This window comes from Coturnix japonica, chromosome 3 (genome assembly GCF_054131305.1).
Source record: "Coturnix japonica strain WE chromosome 3, WE-NBRP24, whole genome shotgun sequence".
In the NCBI taxonomy this organism is placed as follows: domain Eukaryota; kingdom Metazoa; phylum Chordata; class Aves; order Galliformes; family Phasianidae; genus Coturnix; species Coturnix japonica.
This window is the reverse complement of record NC_140665.1, coordinates 14670375-14683526: the sequence shown is the minus strand read 5'-3', so window position 1 is coordinate 14683526 and position 13152 is coordinate 14670375. Positions and strand designations below refer to the sequence as shown.

The 13152-nt window shown below is 37.2% G+C and overlaps 1 protein-coding gene across 8 annotated transcripts in view; it reads left to right on the top strand.

Moving 5' to 3' along the window:
* SLX4IP (SLX4 interacting protein) overlaps positions 1 to 13152 on the top strand; it is a 70150-nt gene that overhangs the window by 39799 nt on the left and 17199 nt on the right. For 4 of the 8 annotated variants that reach the window (XM_015857073.3, XM_085541062.1, XM_085541063.1 and 1 more), the window contains one exon: positions 11746 to 11823. In XM_015857073.3, coding sequence (XP_015712559.2) covers positions 11746 to 11823 — 78 coding nt within the window. Of the gene's footprint in view, positions 1 to 6549; positions 6706 to 8735; positions 9004 to 11745; positions 11824 to 13152 lie in introns of those variants that run through there. The other 4 variants (XM_085541065.1, XM_085541067.1, XM_085541066.1 and 1 more) reach the window with 4 other exon arrangements.

Sequence of the window (13152 nt, the reverse complement as noted above, 5' to 3'; positions counted from 1 at the left end):
TTAAGGGAATACTCAGTGAAGGGAGTAATTTGTGATTTGTTATCCAGTCCTGCTGTTCTTTGTGAACCTCTGAGTTTCATAGCTCCCTGAAGTTTGCAGCAATCTATGCAATATCTTATGTAAAATATTTTGTTTTTCACAGCCAGCTTATGGGTTATTTTCTTTCTTTGGTCTGTTTTTTCTTTTAGAAGGTAAAATTGTATCTCTGAAGTTATTCTTGTCTTAGAGAAAAGGATATTTGGCAATACATATGCTCTCCTAAAGTGTTTTCTTGAGTGATTTTTCCTCTTACTTTAGGTAATAATGTAAAATAATGAAGAAAAACTCCAAGAAGGGCAATAAAGATCATTCAAGGTCCTCACCTTGAAGGAAATGCAGTACGGGGACATGTGAAAGACTGAGAACAGCTCAGTGTGGTAGGACTCTTCAGCCCAGAAGGATAAGAACTAGGGGTAAAACAGCAAATCCACACAATCATTTCTGATCTCCTTTTTCCCCAACCTGAGAATAAGTGGGCATCAAATGAAGTGTTTTTGGTTTTTTTTTTGCCAAATGTTAATGAGGGTGAGAGACGTGTCCACAGACTTGGGCAAGAGCATGAGAGAGGAATCCAGGAAGGATATGGGATTCATGGAAATCTCCTCGGGCTTGAGAAGGCTAGGAGAGGACTGGGAGGAAATAATTGCAAACAGTTTTCTCTTGTGTTTGATCTTCCCTTCTATCCTTTTCTAATGACTTTAAATGCAAGGCATTGAGCTATATGAACCTTTGATCTTATCCATTATGGCCTTTCTTATCATCATAAGGAAAAAGCCTGCACCATAAACATTATTATGTCCAGGAGAGGTTGGTATATTTCAAAGATTGTCCGAGGAATTCTAGGCTTTTTAGATTGAAGGATCTGCATTTGTCTTTTTCCTGATATTAAACCATTGCTCACAGAATTTAACAGTTGCTATCTCTGTCTTGGGGCATTAGCAGATGTAGCACCAGATCTTGAATGCTTTCTCCTTATTTTAGTTCTTCCTGGGTGCATCCCCCATGTGAAGTTATTTATAGTCTTGGGTAGGAAATGAAATGCTGTTGTATTTATTTTAGAGATACCCTGTAATGAAATGTTTATATAGATACTATTGAAAAGAAATACATGATTTGTTTAAAACAATAAGAGAGTTTGGTGTATGCTTTCAATTTAGAAAACAGTCTTTAGCTCTGGTCTTTAATTAATACCTGTTTAATTCATTGATTTTTTTTTTCTTTCTTGCTTCCATCCTGTTTCTATGTTTTGGTTCCGTATGTTTTGTTATTTGTTTTGTGAAGAGAAAAAATATGAAAATTACTGCAGTATATGCATGTGAGCAAAGTCTGTGGCTGCATGGACAAACATGACAGCTACTATATTTATGTAAGCTAAAAAGGTCTTTCTGTAGCATCCAAGTAAAACTGCATAACAATCTTGGTGTTAGTACCTCAGTTTATGCAAAGGCACATATTTTTATGCAAATTAAAAATGTTTTTTTTATTGTTATCATTGTATAGTTATGCAGAGAGTAAGTAGTCACTAATCCTGCATTTACAGAGTGAAATTATGTCCCCTCTTTCAGTATATCGACACTGTCTAGAAGCTAATAGTCAGTTTACCCATCCAAAACATGCAGCATATAATTAATTATATCTAATTATATCTAACTTTGCAAATCTAGTGGTTTAAACTCTGCTGATAAGTAACAGAAGTAGGTGGGTGCTTGTTACTTCACCTGGTACATTTTAAAATACATCTTCAGATGATGTGAATCCAGAAGAGCTTGTTTGTCTATATCAGTTAAAACCGGAATTCAAAATACAAGCTCATAGATGTTGCAAATTAAGCAAGCAGAAATTAAAAGTAAAGTTAATCTTTACATGACTGGTATTTACTTGAGAATATCAAAATGAATCTCATTTTGACAGGGATGCTATATTGCCACTTTCTGTAGGATAACTTAGCACCTACTGGTTTTGGAATCTGCGTGGAGTGATTGTGCAAATAGTTCCCTAAGCACTGGCTATTTCTTACATCACTGACAGATTCTTCTTTGCACATCTGTTCATCTTGAGAGCACTTTTTTGTGCGCACTGTATAGTTGTTAAAGCATCCACCTTCTCCCAGAAGCAGGAATCCAGAGGATAGGATATCAGTGTTATCTTCTTTAGACCTGTTTGAACATGAGGAACAGTGAGAATAGATTTTAAAGTGCTTGCTTTTCCAAATGGATTTTTCTAAGGAATGAATTTGACTTTTCTTCCATCCATAATGAACACGGAAAACTGGTTTTCTGCTTGGAACTTTTCATAGATTCTGTGGTCTGCATTCAGTGGATGCTCAAATTGTTTTTGTTAGAATATCTAAGATATTGCAGAAGAAATGGTCAATATGAGAGAGCTGTTTTTCCTTAGCTGTCTGATTTTTACTAATGAATCTGCAGGATTGCAAGGAGTCTGTGCTGCATGGTATGTTCCACAGATCAAGTACAAATCCCATCATCTTCTAGTGAGGCCAGTTTGGCAATAATGAATGCATTCTCCTGAAGTAAAGTATGTGGAAGCATCTAAATCTGGTCCTGTTTTTGTGTTTAGCTAAATTTTAATTTAGTATGAATATGCCTTAGGAATTCTTTTTCTTTTCTGGCTTGTGTACGTTACAGTGCATTTATAGTTTGTTTGTGTGCATACTGGGCCTATTTATTTGGTATCTTTACATTCCATTTGTGGTTCTTTTCTGTGTGCAGCTGTGGTGACCATGTGCTTAGGTTGTCTCAAACAAACAGAAAAGACCCTACATAACTTCTGAAATTCTCTGTGCTGGTGGGCCATGGATTCTCTTGAGATCATAAAAAATCATAAGTGGTCTCATTGAGCAATGGTAGCAGCCGCTGACTTTTGCAGGACTGTTTTAGGAGGCATATTTGCAACATCAGGATCTTCATCAGCATCTTGGGTTTGGGAGTTTCTTGTATAACTGTGAAAAATAAAAGGTATACAACTGTGAAATGGGGAGAAGAGAGTCTTTAAAAATTAACTTTGGTAGCTTCTTTTTAATTAGTTCACAGCATAGTAAATAAGGGGAAAAAAGAAGGATTTGATTTATTTATTTATTTTTTACATTGACATGATATAAGAATTCTTTAATTAAAAAAAAGTAACTGAAGATACTCCAAGTGTTTCTAAATAGAGCAATACTCTAAATCTCTTTTGGTTACAATGTATGCAAGGTAGAAAAAGGATTTGAAATAAAGCCTAAAAGAAATATGATTTCCTTAGAAATATTTGGAAGAATTTACTTAATTGCAACCAGAAGCTTGACCTGGAAGTGTAACGTTTTGACCTTTTAGCTGCCTGGTTTCCTAAATGTGTTGTTTTGTTCCCTCTAAACTGTGAGAAAATCTGTTTTACGTATCTTTAACCCTTTCATTCTCTAAAAATGTTAGTAATGTCCCCAGTCTGTAACCAACAGTCTAACTATAACCAGAAAATAAATGGAAGAGAGAAAACAAAACACTGCTTCATAAATTGCAGACATTTTTTGTGGGTTTATTTACGTTTGGAAATTTTTTATAAGGCTTTACAGAAATCTATGCAGATAAAGATGGAAGGCCAGTTCATGGGAAAAAGACCTCATGCGTACTTTCCTTACATAAGTAATTCACAGAAAGGAATGATCTGATTCTGTGTATTTGATTCTGTTGAGCCATCACCAGTCAAGGTGCTCGCTATATTGTTTATTACACGCTGAGTATTTCCACTGACTGAAAATATTAATAACATGACCGATAGTCCATAATCAAAACTACACCTACCAAAGTTTGCAGAGACTGGATCTTAGTTTATTAAAAATGTATGGAACTGAACTAAAATTTAGTAGTGCAGCAAATAAAGAAGAGTTTTACTTGAGAGGAGAAAAAGTTTGAGTGCAATCTTGAATATGCATTGTGGATATGGTAACAGGATTTGATGAGTTCAGTCCACCTCAGACAGGATAATCTCATGCAGGGCAAAGTACAGTTACTGAGGCAGAAACATTCTACCTTTAGGCAGTCAGTATATGTATGTGAAGAAAATAAAATGATGTAGATATCAAAGCTTGCTTTAGAGAAAAAAAGATAGAATTCCTCCTTGCAGACCATGATTTGCTTGTTTAAAGATATTTAGAATTCTTTAGTGTGTGTACATTTGTGTCATGGGATATAGGCGATGCTTGTCCTTTTCTCTTGTATTTACACGGCACTGGATAAGCTCACAGTCTCCATCCTTTTTGATTTTGCTATTGAATATTGAGGAGTGGGTGTGTTATGTACCTTTTTTCACTTAGTATCTAATACACTGATGCCAGAGCCCACAAGATATTCAGCTGTGTAATTCAGATGGTTCGTTATAATACTGCACTCTTGAATAAGCTTAATGGAGCAACTTGCTGCATACCCTTCTGAGATCAGCTGCCAGCTCTTTGCACCACAGCCAGCACCTGCTTCACTGCTTGAGCCAAGTGGCACTGATCAGATGATCACAATCTTTGGTTGTTCTTGGGACCTTTACATCAGAGCTTGTGAGAGGAAAAAGGGTAGACCATTTCAGCAGCTGACTTAATTATGGCCCATTTGCTAGCTGGCATTTTAAAAGAGAAAATACAGAAGGCTTCACTGTCGAGCCCTTCCACGTATTTGCTGTGCTCCAAAATTTCCTCCTGTTCTGAGTTGTTGGAAGCCTAAGAAAAGTCTGTTGTGTGAAAGTACCCGTGAACCCCCAGTGATAACGTTATGAAATGCATAGTGGTTCAAGTCCACAGGCATCTCCTGGAACTTACTTGCTTTTACAGTGTCACCTGGATGATAGGGCGGAAGAAAATGACAATCAACATCTGCCTCTGGCTTCCGTGTTCATTGTTGCTGTATATCAAGTTCACCTTTGGGGAAAGTATGTTTTCACATTTTATGCTGTCTTTTTCAAGTTGTACAGAAGATATCTGTTGCTGGCTTTTCTTTCCCCCTCATGCCTACACCTTGTGTCTCCAGAGGTAGACTTGCTGGACTTTTTCACCAAACCCATAGGTTTTGTAGCCATGGGATGCAATAAACATTTCTTCACGTGTTCAAAACTTGTTCCTGATGTTCTTAGTGACCCTTGCCTGAAGAGCTTGTTATTAGCAGATAAAAGTCTTTTCTGCAATGGGAGCTATGGGGTTAAAACACTTTTCCCTTGTGAGATATGATTTTATAGAATTTACATCCTATTACCAGAAAGAAAACAAAATAGACCCTGTAAACCTGTAGAGAATTTGATTGCCATTGAGAATCTTTTAGCACTGTAGTGCTCGTACCTATAGTATGTTGTGATCAATAAGAGGAACCAGTCATATTTGCTGAATTCTGAAATGTTCATTTTTATGTTCTAGTTGAGTTTTTATTCTAGACTTGACTTTGTTTTGCAGCGATTCCTGCCATTTAAAATATGAAATCCTCCCTTTTAAGAATTTTATGGCAACAGCATTTTTTGTGTAGTTCACAGATGTCTTCAAGGAATGAAACAGGCTGAAAAGGTGTATTTTTTTAAACTAGTTTGTGCTTTAAAGACCACTCTACATTGCCTCACACCCTGGAAGTTGTATTTGTTACCATCACAGTGCCTGTTTCACTTTAGCTAGAATCTGCCTTCTACAGCCTTACTTTAATCCCTGCTCGGAATTCAGTGATTTAAGTATGTGACATTGTGTGGTTTAAATACAACTGTGTCTGGCTAAATTTGGACAAATGCTCAGCATGATTCTGAATGTACAGTGTATGTGCACATGTGACATCATGCAGTTTTTACCTGAGCTGCTGCTACATGGTGATACAGCTACTTTGAAGGGACTTGAGATTTTCTTCTGCCGCTGATTTGTGTTCTGTCACAGTGTTTACTGCGCGGTTTGTTTTTCAGCTGTCAGAGCCTTTTGGCAGGTACTGACAGATGCCTTCCTCCTCCTAAGCTGTCAGGCCTGTTCCAGTGGTTAAGGAGCTCTTGGCACGTGGCTTGGTCAGGACTACAGTTCATGCATTAGAAATGACGAGGATTCATAAGTAGCTTTCAGTTTGTGTGCTGAAGCCTGTCACAATAAACAGTATGGTCATAAAGATCGACCAAAAGGTGAAATCAAATCTTGTCTCCTATTAGAAAACAACAGTCTGTGGGAATGGTATGCTGATCTTCAAATATATGACTTTACTGTATCTGTTTGGATACATTAGCAGCTGATGCTAGCTGTTATTTCTTTTACATTATGAACAAGTTGTGAGAAAGCTGGATCAGTCTGCCTCTCCAGCTCTGGGTTTAGTGATGGGAGGGTGGTCATTTCCTTCAGAGCTGCTGAGGATCATCATCAGATGCATTTCTCACCTTGAATCTGCATGGTCTGATAGATTCTTTTCTTTTCAGTTCTTTTCGCCAGAATGCCTATGACAGTCAGGCCAATAAATGCCTTATAGAATATCCAGTTTTCTCATTATAGCTGTGATGGAAGAATAAATCCTACACCTCCTGGTTAGCACAGAGCCCTGCAGTCCTGCTCTGCTCTTGCTTTTAGATTTCATCATATGGCTTGATCCGGTTTTGCTGCCGATGGCTCATATGCTGAAAGTTTTAGATGATGTGCTATGCTCAACTCTCTGTACTCTGACAACATAAAGGATTCTGGTAAGCATATCTTGTCCTGTCTTAATCCAATTCATTTGAAGCTTGCTTAATTTCTTTACTCCAGCCAGGGATTCCATTCTCTGATAGGAGCCAAATCTTTGTCTCAAGTCCTTTATGAGCCCAATCTCTTAACTGTGTTATCAAGTGGCCTGTGCTGAGGTTTGGCAAATAGAAGAGTAGCACTGATAAAATTGTGAAAAGGAAGAGTAAGGGGGGGGGGGGAACAGTAATCAGTTTTTGCTTGTACTTGGTTTAAACAGGCTCTAAGGCACCAGGGAAAATACAGAAGTACATCAGTGAATTTGTTTGCAGATATAAGTTTTCAAGAACAAACCTTGCATATTTGCAATGTGAGGGAGCTGTTGGTATAACTGTAAATAAGAGGCAGTCTTTTGGTTTTGTTCATGGAAAATAGAACCTGCAGCGCTGTGTTAAGTGCCTTTAGCTTGTGTCTGACTCTTCCTGACATGTGCATGCATGCAGACACACAAGCAAGTACATATGAATATAGTCAGTACAGCAACCAGGCTTTTCTCCTAGGCCACACTTACTGTATATGAATCTAGCAGCCAAAATGCTTTTTTTCTTAACTATTAAGAAAAAAAAAAAAAAAATTAAGATGGTATTGATGTTTTTCATTACATAGGAAGTACTTGCAGGTACTTATCACTTTCAATAATGAAATTTGAAGAAAATAATTTAAAACTTCTTAGAATTGAAGGATAATGTACGGAAAGACAGCATGAGACCCTCATCTGTGTAAGTTGCTCTGAACCCACTGCTTTGGTGTATGATTATCTGCACTAGGTGAAGATCTGTTACACTTCTTATCACTACGTATGAATTTGATAGGGGTTTTTTTTGGGTGGGGAGGATCTGAAGGTGGTGATATGGATATTCTGTACCCACTTGGAACACTGGAAAAGGCTCAGGAAACATGAGCAGCTTCTTGTGTTGTTCTTTCCCTCCCATTCTGCTGCCTCTAGTTTATGGTAGACTCTGACTCAAACTTACGAACAACACTTCCCATTTGCTTTTGTATCTTGTCTAATTTAGAAATCATGACGAGATGATGCGAATATGTTCTGGGGAAGGAAATCTGCACAATCACCAGTAGGTTTAGAATAAAATACTTCTTTCCTTTTCAAGTTTACAAGCGATCAAGAATTTGGATTGGGTGATGAATAATTTTAAGTGGAGAAGTATGACCGCTAAAAAGGACTGTAATAATATGTCTGGAGAGCACTTTGAAGATGAAAAACTCTATGTACTGTAAACACTATTACTAGCATAGCTTAATCTGGAATAATTAGCATGAGCAAAACGTAATTTTATTTAATGTAAAATACAGTAGTTCAAAAAGTCTGATGCACCTGTGTATTTATTTTCACATTGTAACTGAGGAAATTCATCCTCTTTTCTGATAAATGTTACAAACGTTTGAGATTTTCCTTTACATAGAGACTGTCCTAATCCAGAATAACCTGCCAGAAGCATGAAATGCCTCAGCTAGGAGATAAAAAGGGATATGGGGTTTGGGGTTGGTTTTTGTTTTTTGTTTTTTCTGTTTTTTTCCCATTTGCTTGTGTTTAAAGACGGTATAAAAGTGTTGTGCAACATGTCAAATATAGAAGTGTGCAGGGGGCAAGTCAGCCTCCTTGAACTTGTGCTGTGGCTTTGGAGAAGACTTGAGTGAGTTTTGTTACAGAGCCATGCAGGTGCCAGATTTTGCTGGGAAGCGAACACCTGCCAGGCTGCTCCAGATAACTCAGCAGCTTGGAGGCATTTTCCCAGGCTCCCAGCTGAATGGTCGCTAATAGCCGTGGGAGAGGGCTTCCCACTGCTCTGCACTGCACCGCAGCCGCCTCTTGGCAGCCTCCTAGAAGCTCAAGGCAGCTTGGCTGCAGCTCCTTTGGAAAGGAAAGCAAGTGTTGCTGGATAGTTTTACAATACAGAGTCAGTGTCTGATACTTCCTCTCAGTGTCTTGGGACCATGAAATACAACAAGCAGGGCAAATTACCATTCCCTTAAAAGGCAGCACTCACTGGGGCATATTACAACTGAAAGTGAACTGTGGCTTTTCTAGAATTACTTCTATTCAGTCACATTTGGGGTTCCTTTTTTTTTTTTTTTAATTGGTCGTTTCTTGCTGCTGAGACTTGATCTTTTGGATTCACAGTTTAGAAGAAAAGCAAACCTCCAAACTACTGTGTTTTTTCCTACCTCTCTTGGTGTTCTACAGATGGAGCTATGATGTCTGCGTTTTGTGATGAAGAGGAAATCAAAGATTGGTCCGAGTAGGTTTGCTGATTGCAAGATGTGTGAAATTTCTCTGTTACTGGCTGCAAAATAGTCTTTGCAGCTTGAGGGTAAAGCTTGAAAGGAATGCTTAAAGAGTTAATGCTAGATTATTCGGTCCTTCCTTCCAGATAGCATGAGGAGCAGCTTTTGGTCCTCTCTGTGTATACTGGCCTTCTTTCCTGGAGTGTACTTTACAGCTTGCCCTGAAGCAGTGTTAGCGTATGCTGGTATATAAACAGTACTGATAGTGGACAAGTCTGAATTTGAGAGCAGATGCAGACTCATGCTGAGTAAGTGTGTAGAAAGTCTAAAAATTTGCAAGATGCATGAGATTGTCAGACAAAGTGTCCTTTTGGCACTTAGCTTTTAGCTTCATATTTCATGAAGCAGAAATGGTTAATTGGATAATATATTTCTCTTGAAGGAAGCAGAAAGAGGTTATTGCAGTTTTTATAGCTCTGCAGCAATCCAGACTATTTTAATACTGGAAAGTTTGTGAACTGTAGTTGACTTCATGGGCCAGATTAGATGTCACATACAAGGATTTTAAAATATTTGTTAAACGTAGCTGTATGATAGTTTCAAACTACAGGCATTTTGAATGCAGTGCATCTTAAATTGTTGTCACTCTTAGCAATAAGTACAGCAAATCATCTTTACTGGCTTTTTCAATGAAGTCAAATAGTAGCCATGGGAACTCATAGAAACTAAAATTCTTTTCTCATGTTAGCCCCTCTGGGCAAAGCTTATTACCTCAGTTTCAATTCCCTATCAAGGCTCTACAATACTGTCAGACTTGAGGTGACACTGCGAAAATTATGTAGTCTGCATCTCTTATTTATATATTTTACTAAGTGTGAGGCATGCATTCTCCAGAGAACAGTAACTGAGAGAATCAAGGACCTTGGAGAGGAATTTGATATTTTGTTCACACCATTTGTCAATCAAATATTATTAAATACTTCTCAGAGAATACCAGAACAGCCTGAGAAATAATCAGATGTACGTGTCACCTGATTCTTAAAAGAATGCCAGAAATGGCGTATCATACTTTTCTCTGAGCAAAAGCGAAAGTTACACACGTTTTCGTTTCTGTTCCTTCCCAAGAAAAATACCTTAGGAGTGTTCCTGACACGCGGAGGTGATAAGCCTCATACTCTCTTTTAGGAAATTCGTTTGTGAAGCTGTACTCTTATGAATGTTACTTTTTTTGGCATTACAGAGATCACAGTGGAAATGCTATCGTCATGCTAATAACTTACTAATATGAAAGGCAAATTCCTTGCTTTGGCTAACCCTACCAACAGTATTAGAGATATGCGGATGCCAAACTGGAAATAGCTAAAAGTAATTTTCTTTAATTGAGTTCATAAATATACAGTTAATAAAGATGGTGGATTACATCCAGATTTTTCTGTAGCGCTCATCATTTTCAAAGGATGGTTTAACTTGTCACATCTTGACTGGATCTTTAAAGGGAAGTCAAAATTTAGGTATCTTCCTGAGGGGAAGGAAAAAAGATGGCTGATAAATGTTAAGGGTCTTGATTGTGATGAATAAGTATAATTGTTGACAGGACGTGATGCTGAGCAGTGCTTCACAGAGAGCTCAGGAGATGTGGAGCTTATGCAGGAGAGTTGTAGACTCTAGGAGACATGCATTTTTCCAGGTTGTGCTTAGGAATAAGGTGTGCCTTGGCACTTGCTCTGAAGAGATTAGTATGGCAGCATACGGGCTTTCCTGACTTCCTTTTAAACTGTTGGAGAGAAGAACAGCAGTAGCACTTTACTTTTGAACTTTTCTATGATAATTGCATCTAGGGTAGCTGGCTGCCTTAGAAACACACCAACAATATAAGCATTGCAAAACTCATCAGAGCTAGAGGAAATATCATTAATTGTCTTGCAAATTCATTTTGCTGAAGTGTATAGAATGACTATAGAGGGAGGAAATACAGATTCTACTTTTCAGTTTCAAGGGGAGTTATGTTACTAAATACCTTTATAAACTGAGTCATAACTCATTTACTCAGTGTTATTTGTGAATTAAAGTAGAACAAAACTAAGATCTGATTTTCTTAGCTGGTGTCTAATTATCTCTTTGCTGTAATACAGTCATTTCTGTTCTTTTCTCATGTTCCTGATGCACAAGGATTTTTATCATTCTTGGAAAGAGAAACTGAAGATGTGTATATGCTACAGGTATCTGCTGGGGCAGCCAGGCTAACTGTTTACTTGTAGATATTGAGGAGTCTTAGTGTATGCATTTCATACTTAATTCAATCTAACTGTAAATAATTTAGGCCTTTTGTGTTTATTTTTTTTATAGACAGCTTTTATCTGTCAGCTTTGAGTATATCATCTTCCTCTAGAAAGCAGTGACGTGAATAATATCAGTAGTTTTCTGACAGAATATGTACGAAAACCATGTAGTACCTAGGACTGTAGCCTTGTGGACTAGTGACTCAACAATTAGGCTGTTGAGTGACATCTGTGATAAATTAATTGACTTATATTTACTTTTACTGTTGTAACCAGAATTTGAAGGTTAGTAAAATGCTTGGATTTTTTTTCATTCCAAATGCTAATTTTTGGAGACGTCAATATGAGTGTTTTCTTTTTTTTCCTCTACAGTTATATTTTCTCTGAGCCAATCCAATCTTTGTAGACATACCATGCTTTGAGACCAGAATGCCCAAGATACCCTTACACTTATTCTCTTTTTGTTTTACGTTGCAGCCAGCAATTTTCATATTACCGCTTACTTTATGAAGAGATGGGTTAATCTCCGTTGTGCTCTAGGGAAGCGTTATCGTGGTAAGAAATCAGTTTCGAATAGCCTTACTTAGAATTGTGCATTTCTGTGAGTAAAAATAAAAGGGAACTGATAGTTGTTAGCTTTTGATCTACTTGGGATTTGTTTTAAAGCTAGAATTTGTTTACTCTAGAGTATATTGTCTATAAAAATGAGAGATGTTTCTTAAGATGTGATTATTATTCTTTTTAAACTTAATTTTATTTTATTTTTTTTGCCCCGGGCTTATCGGCTAAGTTGCACCAAATTCTATACGAATGATGAGACTCAGCATTTTACTGAGTCTCTGCAGGGTGAATCAACCAAAGGTTGCAGTATGAATCACTTCATTATTGCTTGAGTGTCTTGTGACATCAACTGTATAGTACAAGTGTATGCAAGAAAAAGCTTTAATTCAGCTCAGTGCTATAAAATCTTTACGTAGGTGATATCATTGGACTAGATCCTTTTTTCATGTTTTCTCAAGCCAAGATGCTCAGCAAGGAAGTGATATCAATCCTGTCCTGCCAACAGCAGTAAAGAGAAACTGTAATGATCACTGCCCTTTGTGCTGAGCTTTACATATTTTTCTTTTCGTGTAAAACAAATCCATTGGCTGCCCCTAAAAATATTGACTATTTGAATTGGTGTCTTAAGGATATTTCTTTTTCCCTTTTTTTTTTTTTTTCCCCAAATTGAAATTCATTATATTCACAAGTGTCTAAATCTCTCTTCAAATACCAACTGGTTTTTATTCTAAATGTATTGGTGGAAGAGTCTGGAGAGTTGATTTTAAATGTGTCATTGAATTTCTGTCTGCCTCCTGGAAGAAGTATATCTCCAGCAGTGTCTCAGCATTGTTTTCTCTCCATTAAATCCAGATCTTTTTCAAGGTCAATGAATGCCTACTTTCATTTTGTTAGCCAGCAAGTGAGACTGTTATGAAGTATAACAATAAAACTTACTAACCAGAATAAACTTGCTGTACCAGTGCTGCCAAAAAGCAAGGCTTTGATTCTGCAGTCAAAATTTTCCTTCTACATGAAGTTCCTAGCAAGACAGAGCTTCATTTTGCCAAGTTTCACTACAAATAAATACCCGAATAATATATATTCTCAAAAAATGTTAAGTACTGTTGATTCTTTTCTGTGAGAATATTTCTAGTATTTAACAGACAATGAGCCTAAAAGAAAAAGAATCCTGAATACTGTGATTGGTTTCTTAGTATCTGAAATCAGCTTAAATAAGTGATGATTATTGGAGCCTCATGTAACAAATCTAGTCTTTGTGAAAGATGTCCAACTTTTCTTCACTGCTGTTTTAAAGTAACCTGTGGTCTCACAGTTTGAATG